We start from the raw sequence: 26,165 nt of genomic DNA on the forward strand, positions 1-26,165 counted from the left end.
TCCGCTCGTGCACTCGATCGGCAATGCTCTCCGAAGGCGCGGTTACTAGCCATTAGGCTTATGACGTCAGTCTGAAGTGTGCGTCCATTGGGGCAGGATGGTGTGCATCCGCCTTTGAGCAGGAAATGCCTCGGACTTCTGAAGTTGTATCCGACTATAGCGATCTTCTCAATAAGCAATAGCTCCGACACTCGACCACCGCTAAGGACACCAGCATATGAGGAAGGGATTGGCTGATGGTGATGTGCCGTGCACTGACCAGCTTGAACAGTGCCAGCGACTCCTGGTGCTGAGCGTCCGAACCCTTGGCCAGGAACGGCGTCCGTATGGGCTCCCGCTTCATGCCCCACACGTGAGACTTGAAGTAGATGCTGGTGAACTTGCTGAACGCGTGCTGGTCCACGTCGCCGGGCAGCTGGCGGGGCACGAGCGTCAGGGGAGGCGTCACGCCGCCCGCAGAGGAACCGGAAGTGGAGGACGACGGCGCCCTGGCCACGGCGCCCGGATATCCGGGCCAAGTCGTCCAGCTTGCTGAGGATGAATGCAAGCTCGGCCGGTATCTCGAGGTGGTTGACGCCGGCCACTGCTCGCGAAGCTCGCTCGTCCCGTGCCATGCGTTCCTTGGCTCGCTCCAGGGCGAGACGGTCGGCTTCCCGCTTGCGGGCCAGGATGGCCTTGATCTGCAAGAGACGTACAAGAGTGTGCAAGAACTTTAATTTATAATTTATTCTGAAAGCTGCCTTAGGAGGGGTGCTGACATCAGTTTTCGAAGCTTACTTTACTGCGTCATAGAAATCTTCGTAAGCGATACAAGTGATGTCTCTGCTGTAATGCGAATGCCGACGTTACGTCAGACCATGAGCTGCCCTTTACAAGCCAGTGTACTCGGCGTGCCTGGTAAGCCCGCGATAGGCGCACAACTACTCAATTTACACTAAGACGTTGACCCACCTTGTAACGCTTGGCCCAAAGCAAAAAATCCTGCACAGGCTACTACCCGCTGACTGCTTCGCATGAAACTGATTCTCACAATGCATGGGATCTGCCATATTTTTGTTGTTACTGTACAGTTCATGCGGCAAGCTGTTCTCAAACATAAATATAGGATTAACATTAGTTATAATAGGCAAGCTCCCGTATTAACCTATAAGGTCTGGAACTTCAAGCACAACAGCTTTACAAGTTGAGACGAAGTACGTTTAGCTATGCAAGCGGAAAGTACAACTTGAATGTGAGAAGCGTGAGAAAGTCAGCTCACGCGAAAGTTGGCTTCGCCACGCGAGAGAGTTTGCTCACCTTGTCGTATTCCCTCTTCTGCCGGAGCATCCGGTAGTTGGCCTGAGCCCGGATGACTCCTCGTCGAATCGTTCGGTAGCGGCTCCTGCGGAAAACGAAAGTTTGTCCCACATTCAAACAAGAGTCGACTGTTTCATCGGTAACCGCGCGGCCGTGTCAAACGAATCACTAACTCAGCTGTCAATATGATAGAGCAATTACAACCAAGTTAACACTTTTGGGTCAAAAGTGCTTGTAATTCATGGACTATCAGCTAAATACTTATTGGCGCTCTCTCTCCTATTGCTTTCTTTCTCTATCTCTTTACACGTCCAACTATCAAACTTACCGCTCACTTTCCCTGTGTAGTGTACTACATCGGTTATTCTGAAATATTTAACCTCCATCCTTTACCTCTCTCTCCTCTTTCCTGCAAGTACAGGCGATACCCGACTCGGTAACGTATCGCCTACATTCCAGCTAACGCTAAAGACGATTGCAAGTACAAGGACAAAATTTATAGATAGACAGGCTGCCACATCGAGCGACCGACACAAGGATATGTCATTCTCGAATATTTTGCGAATAACAATTAAACATGGCCGAAACGTCAGGTTATCTTGCTTTATGAATGCTCGGGCATGTTCGACAATGCGTTCGCATTAAGAGGAGCAAAGCTGAGAAAAAGTGTCGAAGACTGCGCGAAGCTGGTCGCGTAACTGTTTGTGGCTAGACTACCGCACATACTCGAATAATAGCAGCCGCCGTTAGCTACTTCATTAAACCACAGCGTTCGCTAATGTTTGCTGCCAAGGTAATTAAAGGTAATTAGAGGTACTTAGAGGTAATACCAACTCATTTCTTTCTAATTCACCGCTACATTGTTTTCACGTGATTCCACGCTGGATGGGTTCCACATACCTTGCGGCGTATCCACGATACGCGGCTTGTATCCGTAGTGCGGCGGCACGCATGGCCGTGTACTGCCTTCGGGCAAGGTATCCGCGCACGTGCCGCTGAATGACCACGATGGAGGCGCGCAGAAGCGCGACGCGCTCCTGCTCCAGGTACTGCTCCAAGGCCTCGCGCACGAACACCTGCGCATACGTCAAGAAAGGTGCACGGCCTAATGCTGCAAAGCGGTCCTTCTGGTCAAGTCTCTCAGACCTATCCAAATTCTAATGATACAACACGTAAGTCGAAGGATGTGGGTTCGGATCCCACCGATGGAAAAAGGTGATTTTTCGTACACTTTAGTTTATTTCAGTTTACGTCGTAATTGATACACTACAGCTAAAAGGCAACAATTAACATACTTGGTGAAAATTAAGCGCAATGTACAGGAAAAAAGAAGGAGCACACAGGACGAAGCGCTCCTTCTTTTGTCCCGTTCATTGCGCTTAATTTTCACCAAGTATGCTCCATCACCAACTGGCCCTCATCTCGAATCTGCTGAACAACAATTAACGTACGCTAAGCTTTCCATGGCCTAATTGTCTGCTTTATGTATTTTGTTGTGTCTAACAAAAAAAAAACAAAAAAAACGAGGCCTTCGAAAAATTCCCCCTTCTTTCGCTAACACCCTTTGATATATTTTCTTACTACTGACCTGCTGTCACGATTCTAAAAGAATTCTTTGCTTGATCAGATTTCCCCGTAATACATGTTGACACAGTTACAGTTCAGAGGTTACAGCTGAACGTTAACCTCATATTACAAGTGGATATAGTCACAGTTAAGCAGTTACAGCTGAGCGTTAATCAGTAGCGAAGAAGTACAACTAGCACTGAAGGAACAGTATACCTCATGTTGCAAGTATAGGTAACGCTGCCCGCACCGAAAGGATGCCAGTAGCGAGATAACACGTGGACAATTCTGCGATGTCAACAAGATTGGCATGGAGGCGAGTTGGTATAGAACTACAGATCCTAAGTAATTTACGGTACTGTGTGAAATACATTAAAAAAAGAAATGGAGCGCTCAATTACTATTTTATTATTTTTTCATCCTTGTCTGTCATGCTGCACTCATGTCGCTACACCTCATGTCACTACATCGAGCACAACACCAGGTCCACACAGGTGCACTCATTACCAAGACTCAGGACTCAACTGGACTTCAAGTTTGAATTGAATTTATTATTATCACACGTATACGCGACACGCATTACGAGGATGGTAGGATGAAAGCTGCATAATGGCAGCTTGACTAGTCCCAGCTTTCCTTGAAACGCGAGTAGCAACATGGCAAGAATGCTCAATACATACACATGTAGCAACATTGAAAAAAAAAAAAGATATGATACATCAGAACAAAACGAAAAACGGGAATTTAGCATTTTCAAAATGGCAGGAAAGATATTTTTCAATAGGCATTTAATAAAAGTTAGATTCACAGTAGCAGTTGGAGTAATGCATTTTTAGGAACAAACGGCATTTTTTCATCACATAGTTTATATTTACTTAGCTTCAAAACTAACAACTCGAACTAAGACAAAGTGTATCTCTCAGTCATATTACTGAGGTTCAGTGACGTCACACTGACGCCCTCATCCGAATGAAAGCAGGCGGGTCTATATTTACATAAGCCATCATCGAATGTGTTTTAAAAGGGACGTCTTACCTTTGTGGTACCCAGCTGGAAGGCGTCCGACAGCGCAGAAGGTACCTGATCCAGCACTGCCCGGCACACGTCTTTGGCCGACGCGCCGCGGCCCAAGCGGTTGGGCGGCACGAGGCATCGATACCTGCGCAGATTGACGTAACAGGAAACGTGATGACGTACTCGTACAAAAAGTGTCGACGTCGCAAGAATGTGACGACATACTCGCACAAGAAATGGTTGACCTCGTCCGTACGCGACGACGTACGAAAGCAGAGGTGTGCGATCGTGCAGGCTACAGCTATATGTTCTTTCTGCACGTATGAAACGGGACGTCGTATCTGGGAAAAACAACTGTACCAGCGCTGCAGTCGGTGGCGCTACAGTTGGCAGCGTCACTGTCACTGCGAATTCGTCATCGATTTGGTATTGACACACTGTCAGTGATAGTGCAAGTCTCAGTCAACGCCAGCGTTAGACTCGCAGTCGCAGTAACGAAGCGTCAGCTTCGCGCTGTTACAATGGCAGCAGTACCATCTTGATAAAGGCGGGGCTGGACTGACTCTCAGTATAGTAGTGCCAAAATGACCACTGCAGTGCCGGACTGGGAGTGTAAGTGCCAAACAGGCGTCGTCACTTGCCCTATCCATTACTACCAGCACTTGTCACTACCGCAATGGAGGGCGGTAATGCCGTACCGGTACTGGCAGTGTTAGGGCCAAACTGGCATCACCGCCCAATAGCCAATGCCACCGCCACAGTAGCAGCGCCAAAGTGCCAATATTATCGCTGGACTAGAATCGTCCGTACCGAACAGGAATCGTCGCTGCATAACTGGCAACGCAACTACCGTACTGGCAGTGGCAGTCGAATCTCTTGGTCTTGCCTAGCTGGCAGTGGTAATTCAGCTGGCATTGTCATTGCCTGACCCACAATGCCATCATTTTTACCTTTTCTCTCTGACTAGTGCCTAACAAGAACTAGACAGTAACGAGGGTTCCTGGTACAATGCAATTGTTCTAAGTGCGGCGAAACCTCTGTCGCAGGTCGGCGTGCATATTTAGGACTGACGCCCCCTGTTTGTGAGCAGAAGGCACACCAAGTTGAATAAATAGGCACGAACTACTGGAAGATTAGGATGGCTGTAGTGTGTTTACCATATACGACCAGTTCTTCCTTTACCTTTGTTTGCAACCACTTGACAAGAGTCGTCGACAATGACAGCATCAGCAAGAACCGTAACAACGGCGTAACGACGCGTACATGTAGCGTGAGAGCCCTTCCCACGCGAAGAAGCATCACGGCGAAGAGGAGCGCACAGCTGACGAGAACCGAAACGTATTAAAATCAAAGGAGGAACACAAAGAAACAGTCATTCAGAGACAAAAACAAAATAAAAGGACGTCCATCTTCTTTACCTCCCGCATGCGGTGTGCGCGAAAGGTAGGTGGTAAGAGTCTGTGGGAATCCTGCCACAATATAATTGCATCTTGTTGAAAGGGAAGCCGGCGATTAGCGAGAGGCCCGGGAGAGGAGGATATAATGGACAACGTGGGGTTAGCGGAAGAATCACAAGAAGAGTGGACGAAAGAAAGTGCGCGCATTAAAAAGATATAATTCCGGAAAAGGAAAAAAGAGAGAGAGAGAGAAGGATAACTTTTGAATCAGCCCTGTTGCCGGAGCGGTGCTTTTCTTAGGTGCACGTAGCTTAAACTCCAACCGGCGTGCGGTGGAAAGGCCTTGCTCGGAAGCGGCGCTAAGCAGGAGAAGACGGGACGTTTCGGCGAAATTAAAACGAGTCCCCAAGGGGTCAGCGATGATTGTATGTTCTGCGCGAGCGTAGAATGTTTAACCGCCGTATGTGGGACAATGGCGAAGGTACCCGTTACCCTGTCTCTTTAGGTCATCAGTTGGAGCAAAGAAGCTTCGAGAGTATGCACTTTGGTGAGATGAAAACAACGCCGACAAAACTACGCACTTTTTTGTGTGTTCTCCTCTAAGAAGGTCATGGTACTACGACGTTGTTTTCTCGCGTGAAAGGTGCAAAGTTTGCATGCATTGTCTTCCACACTAAATCTGTACACTCCAATAAGGAAAATAAGAAGGGCGGAGAAGAAGCAGTCAGAAAGAAAAGGTTCTCTAACTCAACTGAAAGGAAAACGTGTAAACGGAAGGAGACCTATCTTTAGGAATTGAACGACGTCTCCATACAGTCCGAATAGGTCAAACCATGGGACATGTCTTCAAGCAACATACCATGCGACGAGGGGTACAGCAGTAAAGGTGCTTCGGATGAGTTGCAGCCATCTGTGGCTATTCAGCATACACAGAAACATTTCCCTCTAACGCGCACGTGAATCGACCCGGCACCGTCTAGAGATGGTTAGATTTATGGGCCCGATACCTTAATCATGGGACCACCGGCAACCTTAGCGGTGACGGCCGCGCTTACCATTAGCGGTAAGATATGACATTTAGCGGGGAAAAAGACTTTTTTTTTTCTTTGACGAGTGCTTTCTTGCCAGTAATCATGACGGTGCAAGCGCCAGATAGCAACAAAACTGCACGAAATGAGCCGTTACGAACAGCAGTTAATTATTTATCAAGGTTGTGTCATCAGATACGTCAGTGCGCACCAAGCAGTCCCAATAATTTGTAGCCTATGGTTTATTCTCTCACGCAATATAGTTTGAATCTTTGTCATCGATAAGGACTAGGCTGTCAGCCACGAGACGAAACCGGAACTATTATGGGTTGTAAAACTTATTGCGATGCAGACGATACATATCCCGCCGTCGTCGGAATGCGGCTACCGCTGCCGTGACCGAACCCACGACTTCGCGTTGAGACGCGCAAAGCCGCTGAGGTACCGTGACAGGCACGATAGAGCGTACTAGGGGTGTTACTCCATTTATATACAAGCCAGCCTGCGCAGTTTTGTTAGTTTAAAACGCCGTACGAAAACGCTTATGAAGTAATCCTTCACACCCTCGCAAAGAGACGAAACACTCGCGCATAAAACATCTAAAAGAAAAATAAGATCCCTTGAAACACAATGACAGCTTACGGGAAAGGAAGATAACTATCCTTAGTGTACAACGCCAACAGGAAGGGAGGACCCACTGGCGAAACCAAACAGTCCAGACTTTATACCCACACAGAGCCAATCGTTAGCTTGGTCCTCACTATATACTAAAGTAAGCTGGACTTACGTTCCCCCTTGAAGACGCTTGCGTGAAACTCTCTTGGAGTTTTTCCGTCGTATCCTGGTCACTTGCACGAGAAACAGATCGGTGCGTTCGAGGCGAAGGCTCTTGCAGTTGAGCAGCCTGCTCTCCAGGCGACTGAACCGACTGTTCATCGTCGGTGCTGCTGAACTTTCAAGCAGTCACTGTGCCATACACCCAGTCATGACGTCGCACACGTTACTGTCGACCGCACATAACGTCACCATTCACAGTGAATCTTCGCTGCTCAGACAGTGAATAAGCTTATCGCAATCCGCGTTACGTCCTGACAGACCAGAAGAAAACCGTCAAGACACCAGATTCGTTGGCGCCTTCATGCGATGGATGCTACTTAGCTCCTTTTGTGTCAAAATGCAGTCTGTCAACGTGGTTCGAAAAAACACCGTGATTCTATAGGACGGTAGTTGGTAGGCTGTTAGACATGTAGGCACTGCTTATGAAGAACGATGGATTTCTTCATTCGCTTCAGCGTTGCACACACGCACAGCTATCTCACTTCAAAGCTACGACCGTGCTTGAGTGCTATGGGGAATGCTCCAAGGATGGCAGGAAGCGACAAGGCAGCTCCGCATGCTCAAAATAACCTTTCGGAAAGAGCTGGCGATTAAGATATGCACATGACCATTCATGAAATAAACAACGCTCACGCGAAACAGGCACGTGAGTACACGTCATCTATCGGATTAGTGAAAGCACCATTTGACGTCGTCTTGAGGACTGTGGCTGTTGAGCAATCCTTGAATTTAGCCAAGACGTTGAAACAGCGGGGAATAGAGGCTCTGATTTAAGAAATTGCTTGATCGATTTCCAGCGGAAATATTCCAGGAAGAGGCGCCATCATGCAAGCTGAGAGATTCCCTTTCAGAGCAGTTCAATGAAAAGGTGACGTCATGCGTCAGTTCTCGAAATAATCATGACAGCTGCAGAAACCCACAAGGAAGCGTATTGATCGGTATAACATGTACGTCGCAAGTAGTAAGTAAGAACACAATGGTAAAATCCAGCCGTAAATCTAGCGCTGTACCTGGACGCAAGAAAAGTGTAATGTTAATTCCAAAAATGGGACAGTGGCTATCTTCTGTACACGCAGAGGTTTTACGCCCCGTTTTGGACGTCGATGGAGTAGAAATGTGCCACTCAATTCTGAGGCATAAGAGCAAGACGAAATAATGCGTACATCTGAATAAAATGCGGTCTCAGACAAGCTTATAGTACACGTCACCGAGAAGGGTACTTTTTGACCACGCCTTGTTCGCTATAGAAACGTAGACCACCACAAACCCAGAGGTGTCGAGTGTATCACAATGCCAAACACGTGACAGGTTTCTAAAAATCACAGAAGCCTGGACTCCGCGCATGTAACACACAAGAGACCACATGGCTAACAACGAGGTATCCACTCCGCTGACCACACCGCTCGAAGAAATAACATCCATCTCGAAACCCCGCCACATTTGGAGAAGGCCACCAAAGACGCCCGCCCACATCCGAAGCTGTCCAGCAGAGCCTCACTGTTCAAAGCCATGGTAGCACTTTGCCATCCCATCGAATTTCGCATCTAGAGATGCACAAACCAAGAAGCCGCGCGTTTATCCACCGGCACTTCTGTTCTCGAAGATTTTGAAGCTGTTCTCGGTTGCTCTTTCACAGCACTACATAGGTTGCACATTCGAAGTCACCTCAACCAAACCTCCGGAAACCAAGGATGGGACCGTTATGCACCAGCTATTCCATGTGTGATCTTCAAGCCGCTTCCATTGCACAATGCAACCGCACCATCTGGCTCCACATTCAAAACGCACGCGATCGAGACTTTTGGAAGCCAGGGTAGATCGGCTATATAGTATACCAAACATCTTCAAGAGACCTCACTCCTCAAGTCCACGAAGTCACATCTTGCAATAGGTTCAAGATTCACATCGATGAGTCACGTGGAACCAGGTACAGGAGAACGTGTCAGTTATCCAATGACGTAAGACGTCTCCAAAGATGTTCCAAGGTACTTCGTCTCCCGGGGGCAACAGAACCCACTCTGGCGTCAGTTTCTACAGTCACGTCGACCAAACCACGTTGATCGAAGAGTCGATTGCGCGCAGCTCTCGACATCCTCCCCGGTGCACCACTGGCAGCGAGCCTTTTCCATGTCGAAGGACCGAGATGGACCGAACGGTTCACGACCACGACATCAGCAGCGGCGTCAACAATAGCCCGGTACGAAATGGTGCAGCGGCGGAACGGTCGATCCGGAGTGAGTGTGAAACTCTCGGTAAGAAAGAGAGCGAGAGAGAAAAGGAAGAGAAAGAATAGCAGCAGCGCTGAAGAAGAGGCACCCTCCGTAATGTGGAGCTCCGCACGATGGTTGCACACCGCGCCAGAAAGAAAGAGAGAAAGGCAAGTACGACAAACAAACAAGCAAAATACAAGCAAACAGAGCGTGCGCGCGGCCACCCCGATGCAGCCGTTGTTTCCGGGTTCCGCACCGGCTACGCTCCGAGTGTCATCTTCTCACGAACGCTCGCTGCCCGCGATTAACCACCCAGCGTTACGGTCGTACCGGCGGCGGGATAATCCGCGCTTCGAGAGCGGGGAACCACGGCGCATGCGCGATGGCGAGGGACACGTCTCAGCTTCCCTTTCGAGAACAGTTCCATAAGATGCAAAGGTGATGTAGCCTGACAGTAAGAGATAAAAGAGCTGTAGGCGGTTGACCCTGTGGTAGAGGCACAGGAAAGACGGTGTGCTATTCTTGTCACTGTCAACTTTCATAATGGCGGCATCTTAAGCCAATCAGAAGGGCCGTAGCAGCCCTCTGGACCGATCACAGTCGACCAGTGCCGGATTCTGACAAGATGGAGGAATTATACAATGGAGAACACTGTTTCATGAAAGGCACTGGCTCCATTAAGTACCAATTCTCTTCGTGAACATCATCATCATCGTCATCAGCCTATTTTACGTCCACTACAAGACGAAGGCTTGTCCCAATGACCTCCACTTTACTCCATCTTGTGCGAGCCGGTTCTGTTTTGTCCTTGCAAACTTCTTTATTTTGTCATTCCATTTAACTCTCTATCGACCCTCAGCTGCGTTTCCCATTCCTTGGCATCCATTTCGCTGATCTAACTGACCACCGGTTGCCCGTCCCATACGGTGTACGTGGCCGGCCCAACTGATCTCGCAGGCCACTTATTCTAGCTTCTTACCACTGTATTCAAAAACGCCACTTAACTTGAAGTCAAGGTTTCACTTGAACGCCCGACGTCATCGCAACGCCTCTCGTGTGACGCAGTGCGCGTCGTGGCCATGTCAGGCTTACATTGTACAGACAAGACTAATTCAAGTCTCGGCTTCTGAGTGAGATGAATATCTGAGTACGGGGATCAATGTCCGAACTCAACATACCTAAAAGATAGTCACGTCTTTAGCCAAGAAACGTTCTTGGCCCAAGGTCTAAGACAGCAAGTGCGTCTCACAGCGAAAGTGCGTGCTTTTTAACTTTCTAGGAGACAGTCTCAGTGAAGTAGTAATTAGTTTGTTTAGTGTTGTGGTGTGTTCCGTCGGTGTAGGGCACGCGGTGCATATCACCGCGTTCTTCATCATACCGATCTGCAGTAGCATGTTTCCTAGCAAACCTGTGTAATACTGATGAAATGACCTCAATCTTTCTTTCTCTCCCAAAGGCTCAATCTTCCTTTCTCTCGCACAGGCTTCATCACTAATGAAAAATCCTGTAATACACGGTCGAGAAAAGGATGCTGAGAACACTTTTCTCGTCTCCTTCCCGAACGAAACAGCGACGCCTTTGAAGTGTGAGCTTCTCCCGTCGACCGTGCAGTGAACATTCCCACAGGAGCAAAATGGCTCGGTTTACTAGCGCTTTTTTTTTTCTTATTGTTTCCCTCAGGAAGAGCCAGCCACAGGTTCACACTTCCAGTCACACGCTTTTGTTCCTTTACTTCTTGAGCGAAGTTGCAGTCTCTTAACGCGTTCTCTTTGATGGCAGGATATTAGATAGTCCCGTGTTTCACGGAAGCGGAGATGGACGTGAGATAATTCTGGCACCTTTCTCGTGAATACGGACTGAGAAAAATTCAAAAAATGAAAGATGCGGCTCGCATTTGAGATTAGAAAGGGCGATACCCTGATGAAGAACGGAAAAGGGTTTGTTGCCTTCATGGAGGAATGAAAAAAAAAAAGAAACTAGGATGGAGCGCCAGGTGATTCTGCTAGCCTCGGCAAGCCAATCTCCTCTGACGCCGCCCCTCCTGGTCAGCGCGCGGTGCCTCCTGGGTAAGATTAGGCTCCCGCAGCAGATGATACCAAAGCGAGCAGACCAATAGTAGCGCTTGCCCATCACGTGACCAGGGCCTACTTCTCCCTTTAAGGGTACTAACACCAATTTTCGAAGATGAGTTAACTCTTCCATACAAACCTTCTGTATACACAGACACGGCTATGCACAAGTGTGAAGCTCGGTAAATGCTGAAAGATAATTTATTTTGACATTAAAGTCAATTTTCGCTTGGCGCACCTAGTGAAATCGACACTATCGTGACGTCAGACTACAGTGTCAATTCTGGTGTCTTCACGCATCAGCATGGTTAGTTGTGATGACTAGAAACCGGATTTTAGGCAAATGCCTATTTTTTTTTCCTTGCTCTCCTATCAAGCCATTTGATATATGAGCACGAATTAGAGCTTAAGAAGGGCATTTATAGTGCTCTTATAGTACCCATAAATGCCTATTTTTGGCGTTCGTGCCTAAATACTTAAAAATGCATATAAATGCCTATTTGCAATACTGGCGCTTATATCAACACTATTTAGCCGCAAGTATCGCTCCCGCGAGCAGTTTGAGACCGTTATTCATATTACCGCGCAACATTGACTGTTCATGAACTCTATCTGGTTCAACCTAGTCCTCTAGTTCAACCAACTCCTGGAAACAACCGCTAGCAGCAGTGAAGTGGGACACGCCGGCGAGAATTTGTCGCCGCGCTGACATCGCGCGAGCGGTTGGTGAATGCGAAACCGCGGAGAGCCGTCAGCGGAAAGAAGAGTGAAGAGCAGAAAGAAAGAAAATGTGATGTGCACGCGGCTTTTGTTTTGTAGGTAATTTACTTTTTAAGGTGTTCAGTGCAGTAGCGTAGCCATAAATTCTTTTTTCTGGGAGGGGTGTCAACAATACTTTATGTATGTTCGGGCGTGCGTTTGTGTGTGCGTGCATACACACTCACGGAAAGCTGAAATGTTTCGGGGGGGGGGGGAGGGGTTGAACCACCCGAACTACAACCCCCCCCCCCCCACCCCACCTGGCTAGTGGCTACGCCAGTGGTTGACTGCCAGGGGAGAAATTGGCTCTACGCAACTCGACTCGGACAATAGGAGGAATCTCTCCCTTCTGGTGTTTTAGAGCTCCGGCTATGATCCTGCTCTGCCCTTCTCAGTCATGCCGAAGAGACACCCGGGAGTGTGTTGATTCGACAGTGGACACTTTGACTCACCGTGCAGAACACGGGAGAGACCGTGTTCTGCGAACCGTGCAGGGCAAAGCACAATTGCACGGCTATGTTCAACTGTTGGCGCCTTTGTGCCATCTTAAGCGATAACATTTTTGTTTTCCTGTCGTAGACAGAGGTCGCGCACGTCTTCGTTTGAAATTATTTGCACTTATGTGAAAATTTATTGTGCCTATATTTACGATATTGCAATGGAGGTCCTAAAACGTGGCTTTGTCTGCCTATTTTTGGCGCCTAAAACGAGCTTTATTAATGCCTAAAAATCCGGCCTCTAGTGATGACCTCGGGTACAAAAACATTCAAAATGGCGGTTTGTGCATTAGCAACAGAGCCACGGAGCGCAGCAGCCCTGAAACCGTCATGAAATCTTACGCGAGCACGTGACGAGAAGCTCATATCGCGTCGTGACGTCAGGGTATACAGTAGGAACCGAAACTAGCCTTTAAAAGCATATTGTAATTAATTTTTCGCAGTGCACTCACGCTTACCAGCACATTTTCTAGGCTTCTGAGGACTTGGTATTTCATTCCACGCAAAAGAAACGACAATTGAATATTTTCGCATCAGTATCCCCTTTAACCTTTTTATGGCTAGGCTTAAAGATTTTCTGGTGATGCTCCCTCCTAGTTTTTTTTCCTTTCCTCCATGGTTGCCTTCCTTGTGACGTTGTCATGGGGCTGAAAGAGAGTGGAAGATAGTTGCGTGCAGCGGTACCTTTCCGAGAAAGCGGCGAACTTGAATCGTATGGGGTAGCCGAGTTTGCGTATCCGTATCGTGTCCAGCATGCCCGAGTACCGCAGCTGCTCCAGAACCACGGCCAGGTCGAACTTCATCGGAGCCTTCTCGTTGTTAGGCTTAATGCAGCGAACGAACCACGGGTTGCACCTGTGCAAAGAACAACAGCGCGGCACCACGTTCAGACACCCATCGGTCAGTATTACGAATGACATGTTACGTAATAAATTCAGCGTTATTACGTGTTTCTACAGACACTTAAGAAATGGACAATGCACGACCTCAGACTTCTGATGTCATTGATCTCGATGGCGACGGCTCGATACTGTATTTAACTTCTCGTTGGTAAAGAGGGATCATTTTGCACTTCAAAAGAAGAAAGATACTCGGCCCACGATTGTTTTGTGAACTTCCACTGGACAGGAACAGACCGACCACGCAATATTTCAAGTGAATATTGAGGTGAAGTGTCAAGGGAAATTAAGGCACACATTCTACAGTTCGAAACTGTGAGTTTCCCTAAACGCCATCTGAGCCGCTACGTCGATCTCTGCCAAAGCGTCCAGATACTGGGAAGGCATTTTCTACTATATCAGCCTTGCTATATCCTGTCTTTCTTTCATCTCCTTCTTCTGTTTCCTTTCTTTTTCGTGTTTTGCGCTTCTACGATATGTTTATGAAACGCCAACTTACCCATGAAGTTGGTTTTTTTTTCATTATTTTTTTTTTATTTATAACATAGTGCAGACCACAATTCGGTCCTTGCACGAAGGGCACTCATGTTGCCTACAAGGAAGGAAATACACTACAAAGATAACAATGCAGTTAGTGCTCCTGATTTCACCGGTAAAGTTCTCCTGACTTGCCATCTCCTGTTCGGCTTTCACAGCAAATCTAGCTTACCTCCCTCTCGACAAAAAGATTTGTCACGATTTCTTTATTCACGCAACTTAACCCTCATGTAACAACCCTCTGCGGAGTCTTTAAGAAAAATAAATAAAATGAATGAATGAAAGTTCGGCGTTTTCCCCATAGTTTTCTTTTAGCTGATGCCTAAACTTCGAGATGCAGTCAACGAAAGTGCGCAGGGAAGATCAGGGTACACAGAGCGAGCAACACTCACTGTGCCATGGCCTCCATCAGGCTCTGGAGGGAGTCGTGAAAGCGGGCGGCGACCGTGGGCGCCCTGGGCTTCATGGTGACGAAACGGCCGTCCGCCTTGCTCGACGTCTTGCAGGCCTCGGCTGTGGCGCGACGCCACTCGAACATCTGGGACACCATCTGCGACGCGACGCGGTGAGAAAAAAATGAACGCAATCGCAGGAACGTGCAGGCCACATTCAAATCCGCTCTCGTTTCAACAAAGTAACGCCAGAATATCCAGTCTATATACATTGAGTAGACTTCACGATAAGCCTTTTTACAGAACACTTCACGTAGGCCTTTTACGGAACTCGCCCACATCAAGCTCCTTCTGCTTTTTTACAGAAAGATCGAGATGTCTTGGGAGTATGGCCTCACATCTCATCAGCCCAGAAATCCACACGATCGCTTCTATTGAACGATTGCACTCGTAGATGGGCTTACACCCTGCTCCCGAGCGATATATACACATGACTTTTCTATCTAGCTCTCTTTTAATTTCCATTTCCCTTCTCCACATATAGAATAATAATAATAATAATAATATAATAATAATAATAATATAATAATAATAATAATAATAATAATAATAATAATAAAATAATAATAATAATAATAATTATTATTATTATTATTATTATTATTAGTAGTATTATTATTATTATTATTATTATTATTATTATTATTATTATTATTATTATTATTATTATTATTATTATTATTATTCGGGCTTTAACGTCCTAAAACCACGATATGATTGCGAGGGACGCCGTAGTGGAGGCCTCCGAAAATTTTGACCATCTGGTCTTCTTTAACGTTCACCTATAGTGTACTAGAATAATACATTCTAGTACACTATCTGTGCGCCTAAAGCTAAGTACACGGGGCTCTAGCATGTTTTGCCTCCGTCGAAATGCGGCCGGGATTCCATCCCACGACCTTTGGGTCAGCAGTCGAGCACCATCCACTGCGGTCGGGACATGTAGGTTAGACGAAGGGGCTAGTGCCGTTTGTCTAGCATGGTCTCGCATTTCTTCTTCTCTTCCCTCTCCCCCGTACGCTAGTAATCACGTCCTATCATGCCCGATACCAACTAGCCCAACTTTTCGCCTTAGCGGCCGGAGCGTGAAGTTCAAAAAATGTCGCGCTATCTTTTGTATGATTCTAGGGATTGCACAGACAGGCATGCCCGCCACGGTGGTCTGGTGGTTACAGTGCTTGAGTGCTGACCCGAAGGTCGCGGGATCGAATCTCGGCCGTGGCGGCCGCATTTTCGATGGAGCCGAATAAGCTTGAGGCCCATGTGCTTAGATTGTGCACGTTAAAGAACCCCAGGTGGTCGAAATTTCAGGAGCCCTCCACTACGGCGTCCCTCGTTATCACATCGTGATTTTGGGACGTAAAACCCCAACAATTATCATTAAACTGACAGGCATGAGCTACTCACGGGCAGCTTAGACGAGATGAGCAGTTGCACCACGTCTGGTCTCAGGGTGTCCCTGTTCTTGTCCAGGAATCCTTCGACCGAGTACCACACGTGACCCGCGTAGTGTCGCACGCCGAACTCGAGCGAGGACATGCGCGGTCGCGAGTACAGCTCGTCCAGGGCGTGGTTGTAGTGGCACTTGTCCAGGAACGAGGCGTCCGTCGCCTTCGGGAAATTGGACTCGTCGTCCAGCAGAGCCAGGAGACCCAGCGGCCGTTTGGCGATGAGCTGCAGCGCTCCCTGGTTGTCGCAGTGACTCAGCGGCTGCCAGCTGAGACGCTCGCGGCTGTACTCGGCTTGCTCGAGCTTGAACACCTGCCGGATCTGGAACTGCTGCAGTGCCTCGTTGGCGTAGTTGATGCACAGCTGCTCGAGGCTGTTCTCCTTCAGGTCCTGTCGGACACAGACACAGCAAATGAATGAGTGACTTCACTGATTGTTTATTCAGTGGTAATACGCAACAGTTGGGAATTCATCTCGGCCATTACTGCATCTAATGGATCCGGCAATCCGCCCTTTTCACGATGCCACGGCGCAAGCGCCCATCCCCTAACGAAAAGGTCACGAAACGTCTCGACGGTGTCTGCCTTCATGCAATAAAATGAGACGGCATGAAATTGCCACGATGTCCGTACAACCTCAAACATTTATTTAAGTTCTCTAAGGAAGTCTACGGACGTATGTTTACGGCAGGTGTATAAGTTATCTGTATACAGCCTGTGTCGACATAAGCTGCATTGCCTCTCATCGAGCTTGATACCTATTTTTTGTTCGCAACTTTATGTCACGTGTTGCTCGGTGCATTGTTTTTAGCAGCAATTTAGGCGCAGCGGGCCCTTTAGCGTAGTCAAACTCCGATTTGGCAGAAAGTTTTGCTTCAAGTGAAGCTTTCCAGGAGGTACGCACTTCAAAGCCGAAAATGTCCAGAATGGCGATCGCAGTGGTCCTTGCAGTCTCTCGCTGGCAGACGGCTTGGTTGACGCGCCACACCAGCCACGAGAAGAGTCCCGAGTACAGTGCTTTCGCCACTGCGTCCCTGAGATCATGGGAACAAATATGATATGCTCGAAAAGGATCCGAGCAAACCCCTCTCCCCCTCCCAGAAACAAACAAACAAACAAACAAACAAACAAACAAACAAACAAACAAACAAACAAACAAAAAACAAGTGGTCCAACATGGAGTCTGATAGGGCGCACTTTTTCGAAGCTGCTGGAGGCTGCACCAAACTGTTGAAACCCTTTTTTCAGATTTTTTCAGATTTGAACGTTAGCATCGAAATCTTTATCTTCGATTCGCGGGAGGCGCCATCTTGGACCGCAAACCGGACAACAGGTACATACTTGGAAAGCTGGGTGGTTTCGAAGAGATGCACACTTTTGAATTAGCGCGGAAAACGATGGCATACACTTATTAAAGATTCAGGACAGCTCTCGTCCTGTGTCCGACTGTTTTCCTTCGTTTCCCACGCTTATTCAAAAGTATACAAATTTTTTTTTTCGCTGTTTTGTGTGGGTGTTTCATGTACCCATTTGTTGACGCGCAGCATAACTTGTCAATTCAATTAGATCTTTAAACATGTCCCGTTTCATGGAGACACTGCAAAACAGACTTTTAAAATGTGTTGTCCATTGACCACCATTCATTGTCCTTGGGATCATAGTCTGACACTATTTCCACCATCTATGACTCTTGTGCCACAAACCCCACATCAAGATCATCATCACAGTATCTGCGTTTGCGGCTTCCGAACGTCTGAAAAGAAAACAGTCCTCAACTTCTTACGACAACTACATTAAAAGAACAAGTATACTTCCATTCAATCACAAGAGTTAATAATGGCTGATTAAGCACTTCAGAAAGCTGCCTCTTTTTTAAGACGCAGAGACGAACCTCCTCATTCTAAATGCTGTTCGGACGCCCACTCTAGAGTTACTGTATATGCTACCTAAAGGTAGCATATACAGTAACTCTAGTTGCTGTATTCAGTAACTCTAGATACAGTAGCTCCAGCTACTGTAACTCTAGTTACTATATATTACTATATACAGTAACTCTAGTTACTGTATGTGCTACCTAAGGGTAGCATATACAGTAACTCTAGCTACTGTAACTCTAGTTACTGTATACAGTAACTCTAGATACAGTAACTCTAGTTACTGTATACAGTAACTCTAGATACAGTAACTCTAGTTACTGTATATGCTACCTAAAGGTAGCATATACCGCAACTCTAGCCCACCCCACCGAGATGCAACCTCTATAGGAGACCTGTGGCCGTATTAAGCGACAATCACTTGCAGCGACAGTGACAAATGGCGTGACGTAGAGTCTCGCGTGTCCAATGACTGAAGCGACCTTGGCCGCATTTTCTTCAAGCAGCCAATCAGCGAGCACTGAAAGCGATATCATGACGACATCTCCAATTCAGAATACGACCCCAGGAAGGTCACAATGTTCTTACGACGTTCCTGCAGCAAACTCACCTCGCGTCCAGAGCCTGGTCGATGTTCAATGGAGTCGTGAGACGCTCCCCTCGAGCTTCCTATAGAGCAAGAAGAAAAAGCGACAAGGCCAACTGTGACATATTGAAATTGAAATTGTTTATTTTGCCAATTCGTATAACTACAGATACATATGGGGAGGTCGTAGACTAAAAGCTGTCCTCGAACAGCTTGACGAGTCTACAACCCTTTCATTTGGAGGGGAGGCAACATCACATATGCATACACATGCATACACACATTATACATACACATAGATATACTATAGCAGCATACTTATGCTTCCACATGTTCGGCACTCACGCTTTCCTCTTAGCGTCAACGAAATAAAAAAAAGGTACATATGACAACAAGATGTTACATAGAAATTTTATACATCAGTTTTAGCTGCTTAGGAGACGCCGCGCAGAGATAAAGCCGTACCGATCGAATTATAATAGTTTAACGAACTTTGCGTGCGATCACGTGACGTCATGCGATCGACGTAAGGAAGTGCACACACTGACCGTAGTCTTGGTGGTGAGTGCGGCAAGGATGCCGTCCTCGGCGAGTTGCAGCAGGTGCGACGCCCACCGGACCTCGGCCTCGCTTCCAACTTGGACTCCTTCCTGACCGTGCTTCAGCTGAGAAATGGCAAAAATATTCGAAGGCTGTGGCTTCGGATCCAACCGACAGAAAGGGTATAGCTTTTGGTCCACTGTAATTCCTTTCAATTTAGGCCAACATCGTTACAGCACAATTTAAAAAATTATGGCTACTTCGCATTAGTGGTGCCAAGACTGAAGGCAGAGCGGAGCTGCTTGGCTTTCTTTGTTTCTCTTAATTTTTTTCTTTTTTTGTTATCTTTCTTTGTCTTTGTCTCTTTTGCTTGTATCTCTTTCTCGTATTCGTTTCTTTATATTTATTTCTTTGTATTTATTTCTCCCCCTTTCTATGTCTTTTTCTGTGTTTCTGTGTTTATATGCCTTTATTCCCTTTATTTCTCTCTATTTCTATATTCTTCCTATCGCTTTCTTTCTCTCTCTCTCTCTTTCATCATCAATCAGCTCTGCAGAAACCCGTGAGGTTGAGGAAGGGGGCGTGAAAGGAAGCCATACGGTGTTTGTCGGAAAGAAAGCTTGGCATGCTGAAGATGTTCTTCACGGCGCGATGTTTGAATCATGAAAAAAAGGACAGTGAACACACAGAGGAGCGTTGACAGACACCAATACGCATAGCAAGCACTAAGCATATACACCAACTAACAAGCACAGACGAGCAATCGGCAACTATACTCGGATACAACGTCAGAAGTCCGGAGAAGGCCCGCCCAGACGACCGAAGCGCGCCAGCCGACCGCCTCTGCGACTAGAAAGATAGTTCCGCTCATGCACTCGGCAGTGTTCTCCGAAGGTGGGGTCACAGGCCTTCCGACTCGTGACGTCAGTCTGGAGTGCACGCTTATTGGTGCAAGCGTGTGTGCATCCGCTTTAAGGAGGAAATGCCGCGGACTTCTAAAGTTGTGTCCAACTATAGCAACTAGCAATCAGCAAACATAGACACCAACTTTCCCAGTAGTAAGCTCTTTGGTAGAGCTTCGCAGGTGAAGAATAATCTCGGACCAGGACAAATTTCTCTTGGGATGCGAATCTTTTTTTCCCAGAAACTTCCTGTGGGTTTCGGTCACAGCCATGTCAAAGCTTCGTGTTACAAACGAGTGAAACAATGTTTTTTTTTTTTTTTAGCATCCACTTTCACGAACCGAGAGTGCAAAACCAAGGCTGAAGGATTGCAGGTCCTCGAGGGGCACGAAAGTAAAAGAAGGGTCAAAGTCTCACGGGTTTCCGGTGGAAGTAGACGTTTCCGAGGTGCAGCACCGCGGCCAGGATGCGGAAGATGGCGTCCTGCTCCTCGGAACTCATGCCGAGCACCTGCATGGCCGACAGCAGCGACCGGAAGTCCTCGGCATCGTCCTTGCACGCCATCTCGATGGCACCACCCTGCGAAAAAAAAAAAAAAAGAAACGATCCTCGGTCAAAAGGGTAGCTCTCAACACGTGCTTGCTACACGATAAAGCCGGGAAGTTATTCTGTGGCACAGTAAATGATCATGATATTACGGCTGCTTCGTCACAGCTGAAGTCTGATCACTGCAAAACGATACTGAATTTGCACACTTTGCTGGCGACATCTGCAGTTCTTGATATAATGCTCCATCAGCTCGGTACGCTGTCATCACTTGCGTCGAAATAACCAAAAAGCTTTAAAATTACAGCTTTGCCGTATACGGAGACGGCATGGTGTTGCCGTGTACCGGAGTGCCGGAAGAAAGTATTTGCTGTGGGCCCAAATAGTAGGCTTACGAACTGTAATTAGGGCGTGGTACAAGTTCTTCCTATCCTCATCGCAGTTATCGCTGCTAGCTGTGACGCTTTAGTAAGACTGCACGCATTAACACTACTCTACTTCTCTGTTAAACAAGCACTGTCTTGGTAAGCAGACATAAAGGTAATAATATGGTTAACTGTCAAAAGATACCCACATAGTTCTATTACCGCTGTGGCACCTATTACCTTATGTAGTCCCCTTCCAAATCAACAACCTTTCGAATATACGTTATTCGTATGGCGGTCGTCAGGGGCCTACTCTCCACAGTCCTCTTTTTAAACACGATAGTCTTTCCTGGGGAACTTAAACCCAGAAATTTTGGTCTGTCTGTCACACGATTCAACTTCAGCCACCCGGCCAAAGTTTAAGCACTTGCTGAACGCCCAGCCATCTTGAACTGGCAGCTGCGTTCATACTTGTGAACATTGTCGATCAAAAAACACATATAACGCATATCTGACGCGCAACATCAATATGTAAGTATTAGGTGGTGTGTTCCTTTACTAGAAAACACATAGACACGTAATTCTAAAGACCCTAGTGTTTCTTAGGAAACCTACAGGAGAAAGTGCCGATTGTACACCCATAGCCACCGAAAAGCGGCAATTTAGAACAGGCAGCGCTCGACCGTGCGAACGTGGCAACGGGAGCGCCGACGACTGTGTACGGTCGACATCATCAGAGCAGATCGGCTGAGTGAGAGCGATCGATGTTCAGATGTGTCAGGCTGCGCTGAAACGGCGCAGGAACGGCCGGCAGAAGCCTATCGTCTTTCGACGACATTTGCAGTGTAGCACGCAGATACGCGGCCAATTTTTTGGTTCCTTTGCACACATATGTTTTCATATCAAATAATAGTAATTATTGTCGTGATGATTAAAATAATGATGCTGACCTGGTTGAGGTAGAAGTACTTCTCGGCCGTCTGGAGACCGTACTTGTCCTTGTCCTTGTCCGAGAGGCCGGCCAGGAGCTCGTAGAAGACGTGGTAGTTGCGCTCTTCGGTGGCCTGTCATGGCGGGACGAGGACGATACGAAAACGTGATCAGTTTACCCGCGGATGTACCTTTCAACATTTCAGATAGTAGATTATATAATCGACACATTAGCGGGAAAGGGTACTTTGCGACTACGCCTTAGTACTAGAAGCCGAGCTATAAACGCGAGGCAAGAAGCCCACGCGAACGCTGCGGACTTGTGGTGCAAGTCACGTTGAAGAACATTCGCAAGTCGCAAAGACGTACACTGCGAGTTATGAAGGAAAAGGGAGAGAAAGGAAAGGCAAGTACGCAAACTACTTCAAAATAAACGGCATACTTGCCTAAACTGGGCAACTGGATGAAAGGTGAAGGTGTAAGATTAGTAATGAGTTCCTTCTCCAATTCTTTTTCGAAGATAGTGTTCGCTAAAGACGCTGCGTTGCCGGAACATTAAGCCTTAATGTGTGAACCATTTATTTATCTATGCATTTATTTATAAGTTGTTAAAGGGGCCCTGCGACACAATTTGAACACGTCTTTTTCATCGGTTCTTCTGGTACTGTGGAATGCACCGATATTGTTGCGCAAGTGGCAACGCCGAAATCGAAGCGGTTATAATTTTAATTCACGGGATAAACTACCTTGATTTCGCACTATAGCGACACACATCGGCTATTTCTGTTACAGGAAGTGACGTGATGTCATGTGACAGTGACGACAAAGACCGTTCGTTTTTGATTGGCTTGACGCGACACGTGACGCGCAATATTCATATGGTGGTAGCTAGGCCATATTGCGGAGGCCTAAGAGGAACAAAACCCCTTTTTATCCTTTCTCAGAAACAAATTATTCCTGTTTCTAACTGATATATTTTCAAAACAACGAACACGACGCTAGGTGCGCTGTGGAATGGTAATCAAACGATACTCTTCCGCGTTTTGTCTTTTGGGGCATCGAGCGACACCGGCCACACCGGCACCTGCGAAACACGCAACGCTCAGTTCGGCACGATGCTGTCAACGAAAAAAAAAATTCTAAACGCTTACCGGCCGACGCCTTCCGCGTCATCGGGCGTTAGCGTTTCGTCTGGGCCCATGGAGCCATCCTCGCGTTGCGCGGGGCTCAGCGACGCACTTTCAATTTGCAATGGCGTGCACGACATGCAAGCAATCACTGCGTCGCAAGAGCTCGCGCTCGAGGTCTGTTAGGTCTTCCAGACTCATTTTGTGCACTACACGACAAATCATGGGAGCGTCTGCTAGCTGATGCACGTGGTTTGTCTTAAGCATGGTAACAACGCCGTCAAAAAGAGGGGTAGCAATGTACTGTGTGAAGGCCACCATGAGGTGACATTTCCGGTATGTCTTCATAAGACGCGCGCGGTGATTGGAACCGGTCTTTGACGTCAGCGGGTGAGTGAAATCCGAAAAAAACGTTTCTCGTCGTCGTCTGCTTAAGTTTTTAACTTTGAGGACTAATAACTTCACTTTTCGTGCACCAATTTGCATAATTCTTTTTGCGTTCGTCTCGGCATTTATACCTACACGCATTTGCGGTGCTAAATAAGGCAGTCGCAAAAGTGTCGCAGGGCCCCTTTAATTTAGCGTGTGCTCCTTTACACCATTTCCACATAGATCTGCGTGGTCCACAAGTGCGGCGCACAGGTCATTAATTCATTCGTTCATTCTTTCAATGATTCATTTAGTTATTTATGTATTCATTTACCTTTTTCTGTTTATTTTTAGTGGACAAGTGGTGTTACTGGGGTTCACGTAAAGGTCGTTCGTTTAAAGGGAGACTGAAGTGAAGCAATGAATTGATTTAGATTGATAATTTGTACACTGAGAACTCTAATGTCGTTAATTTCACTATCATAGGCTTAAATAATAGAGGAAAAAATGAAGACCAATGTTTCATTCCTAAATATCGTGCCGAAATTGCCGCACGTCACGTCACGGATTTCGAAGCGAGTTTTTCGTATTTTGGCAGCATTGGCTCAACGAAATTTCAAGAAACTTGGTACGTTAAGTCTTCGACCCCTTCAGAGGACAATGTACTTCATTTTTACCGGTTAGGAGCGACGTATGACCTAGTAGAGGCCGTCAACATCTGTGACGTCACGACGTTTGGTGCGGGAATTTCGAGGTGGCGTCGCCACCCGCACTTTCTTTCTGCGCGTTTTCTAGCTTACCAAGCGTCTTTTCACGGCAAGCGAGGTGACATTGTAATTGTGAAAGAGTAATTTGCAGTGTTGTATGCGTCAAAAGAATGTAACTAAATACGTTACTCGTTACGCTAACAAAAAAGAAACGCGTTACCGCCCTACGTTACCTACAAAAAAGGGTAACGCGTTACCGTTATCGTTACCGAAAATAAGTAACGCACGTTACTTATTTCTCTGGGATAGCTCTGAGAATGTGGTGCTTACGAGACGAAGGAGTTTCGTGTAAGACTCGCGGGATAATTGGAAAAATGTTAACGTAAGTACGTTACTCATATACAGTTACTAAATGGTAACGAGTAGGTTACTAAATTACCGAAAAAAGTAACGCGTTACCGGTAACGGCGTTACTTTTAAAGCGTTACCGTCAACACTGATAATTTACTAATAAGCCACAAAGAGCTCTACGGATTGTGCTTCTTCCCTCTCACCTGCGTGACGATGCGCGACTTCTCGAGCAGGTAGTCTGTGGTGTTGGCTCCCGTGATGACGCCGTCGCGGAAGAAGAGGCGCAGGTACTTGCCGAACCGCGACGAGTTGTCGTTGCGCACCGTCTTGGCGTTGCCGAACGCCTCGAGAAGCGGCGAGGCCTCGAGGATCTGCTCGGTGACCAGGTTGCTCGGGCTGCGGTTCACCGCGGCCAGGTACTGCAGCGCCAGCTTTGTGCTCTCCGTCTTGCCCGCACCGCTCTCGCCGCTGCGGTGTCATCGCGCGCAATGTAATATGTCAATGTAATATAGACTATATAGTACTCATAGGCGTGTGCACTTGGGGAGGGGGGGGAGGCTGAAGGGCTTCCCCTAATAACCTGAGGAGGTCGCATAGTCTGCCCCATACTTTTACTCAGGCGGACCTGTCCTGTCATAGTTTAACGAGCAGGGTTAAGACCATGCAGGTGTTCGACGATAATGGCGGCCGAAGGCCCCGGATATTGCATTCCAAGAACTGCTGCATCTCATCTTTACTCCCGGAAAGCCGGGGACCAAAGCCAGGCTATTGCGAGAAGCACCACATCGCTTCATTTTCATTTTTTCACCCATTGTGCACCGTGTTGTCTTATGGACTCGACCAACGAGTAAGGGGGGGGGGCAGCGCTGCAATTAAACTTTACCCCCCACCTCCATCCCCTGATGGGGAACCCAGCGCAAGCCTATGATATTAATACACTCAAGAGTAACGGCCGTGGCACTACTGACAGCTAAGGAGCGAGCGCACAGTTTTCGAAAAAGGAAACGCAGGCAAGCCAGATAAGTATTCTCGTTGCGTGGCAGAAAGACGCCCCAAACACTCCCATTTGCCTTAGAGTGTGCACTCTATATTGAGCTGTAAATACACTTACACCCTTTGGGGTGTATCCTGTCCCGCGACCGGCGTACGCACTACGTGGTACATCTTATATAACAGTACAGTATATGCAGAACAGTAAAGAAAGGCATCTACTCATTGGTGCTTGTTTTACCCCAGTAGCTCCAATTAACACCCTGCGTGAAGTGCACGGTACAGCCCCTATGGTACTGCGCTCTAAAGTGGTCTGCATCAATTGGAGATAATTAACTCATCGTTGTATGAAAGTTGAAAGCGAAGGTAACCTAGTTAGCACACTCCTGCGTGAGCTGGTGCGTGAATGCAGACCCTTAAATCATAGTGCACATACCGTAGCACTTCATGACAATGCACGAGCTCTTTTTCTTGTTTCTTAATAATTGCACACTGCTTAAAAAGTACTTCGTCCCCCATCCCCCACCTTGCGTTAGAGTCGGCTATCCTAATGCAAAGCTGCCAATTTTCAACTGCCAATTTCTCCAGAAATGCAAACACAAAAGTATACATAAGTAAATGCGCGCAAGAGGAATAAGCAATGAAACCAAGATCAAGAAGCAACCAATCTTTAGTCGCAGTAATTAAAGTTAGTCTATAGGCACAGCGTTGTCCACGTCTAGGGTGAACATCTAATTAGTATTAAGGACCTCATAGAAGCTGGTGTTTAATACATAATAATTCGGAAAATCATTGTTGCGTTTGTCAACACCATGATTAGACGTCATATAAGGGACATTGCCCTCGTCAAGTAGAATAAACGTTGTAGT

General features: G+C 47.1%; 1 protein-coding gene across 1 annotated transcript in view; it reads right to left on the bottom strand.

The window, feature by feature from the left end:
* LOC119400191 (unconventional myosin-XV) overlaps nt 1-26,165 on the bottom strand; it is a 110,002-nt gene that overhangs the window by 57,591 nt on the left and 26,246 nt on the right. The window contains 14 exon segments of the mRNA XM_049417996.1: nt 260-499; nt 501-680; nt 1,297-1,381; nt 2,197-2,372; nt 3,898-4,021; nt 13,358-13,528; nt 14,502-14,659; nt 15,969-16,400; nt 16,914-17,043; nt 18,494-18,552; nt 19,018-19,134; nt 20,329-20,490; nt 21,773-21,886; nt 24,510-24,774. Of these exon segments, the coding sequence (XP_049273953.1) occupies nt 260-499; nt 501-680; nt 1,297-1,381; nt 2,197-2,372; nt 3,898-4,021; nt 13,358-13,528; nt 14,502-14,659; nt 15,969-16,400; nt 16,914-17,043; nt 18,494-18,552; nt 19,018-19,134; nt 20,329-20,490; nt 21,773-21,886; nt 24,510-24,774 (2,413 nt within the window).

Source organism: Rhipicephalus sanguineus, chromosome 7 (genome assembly GCF_013339695.2).
Source record: "Rhipicephalus sanguineus isolate Rsan-2018 chromosome 7, BIME_Rsan_1.4, whole genome shotgun sequence".
Taxonomy (NCBI): domain Eukaryota; kingdom Metazoa; phylum Arthropoda; class Arachnida; order Ixodida; family Ixodidae; genus Rhipicephalus; species Rhipicephalus sanguineus.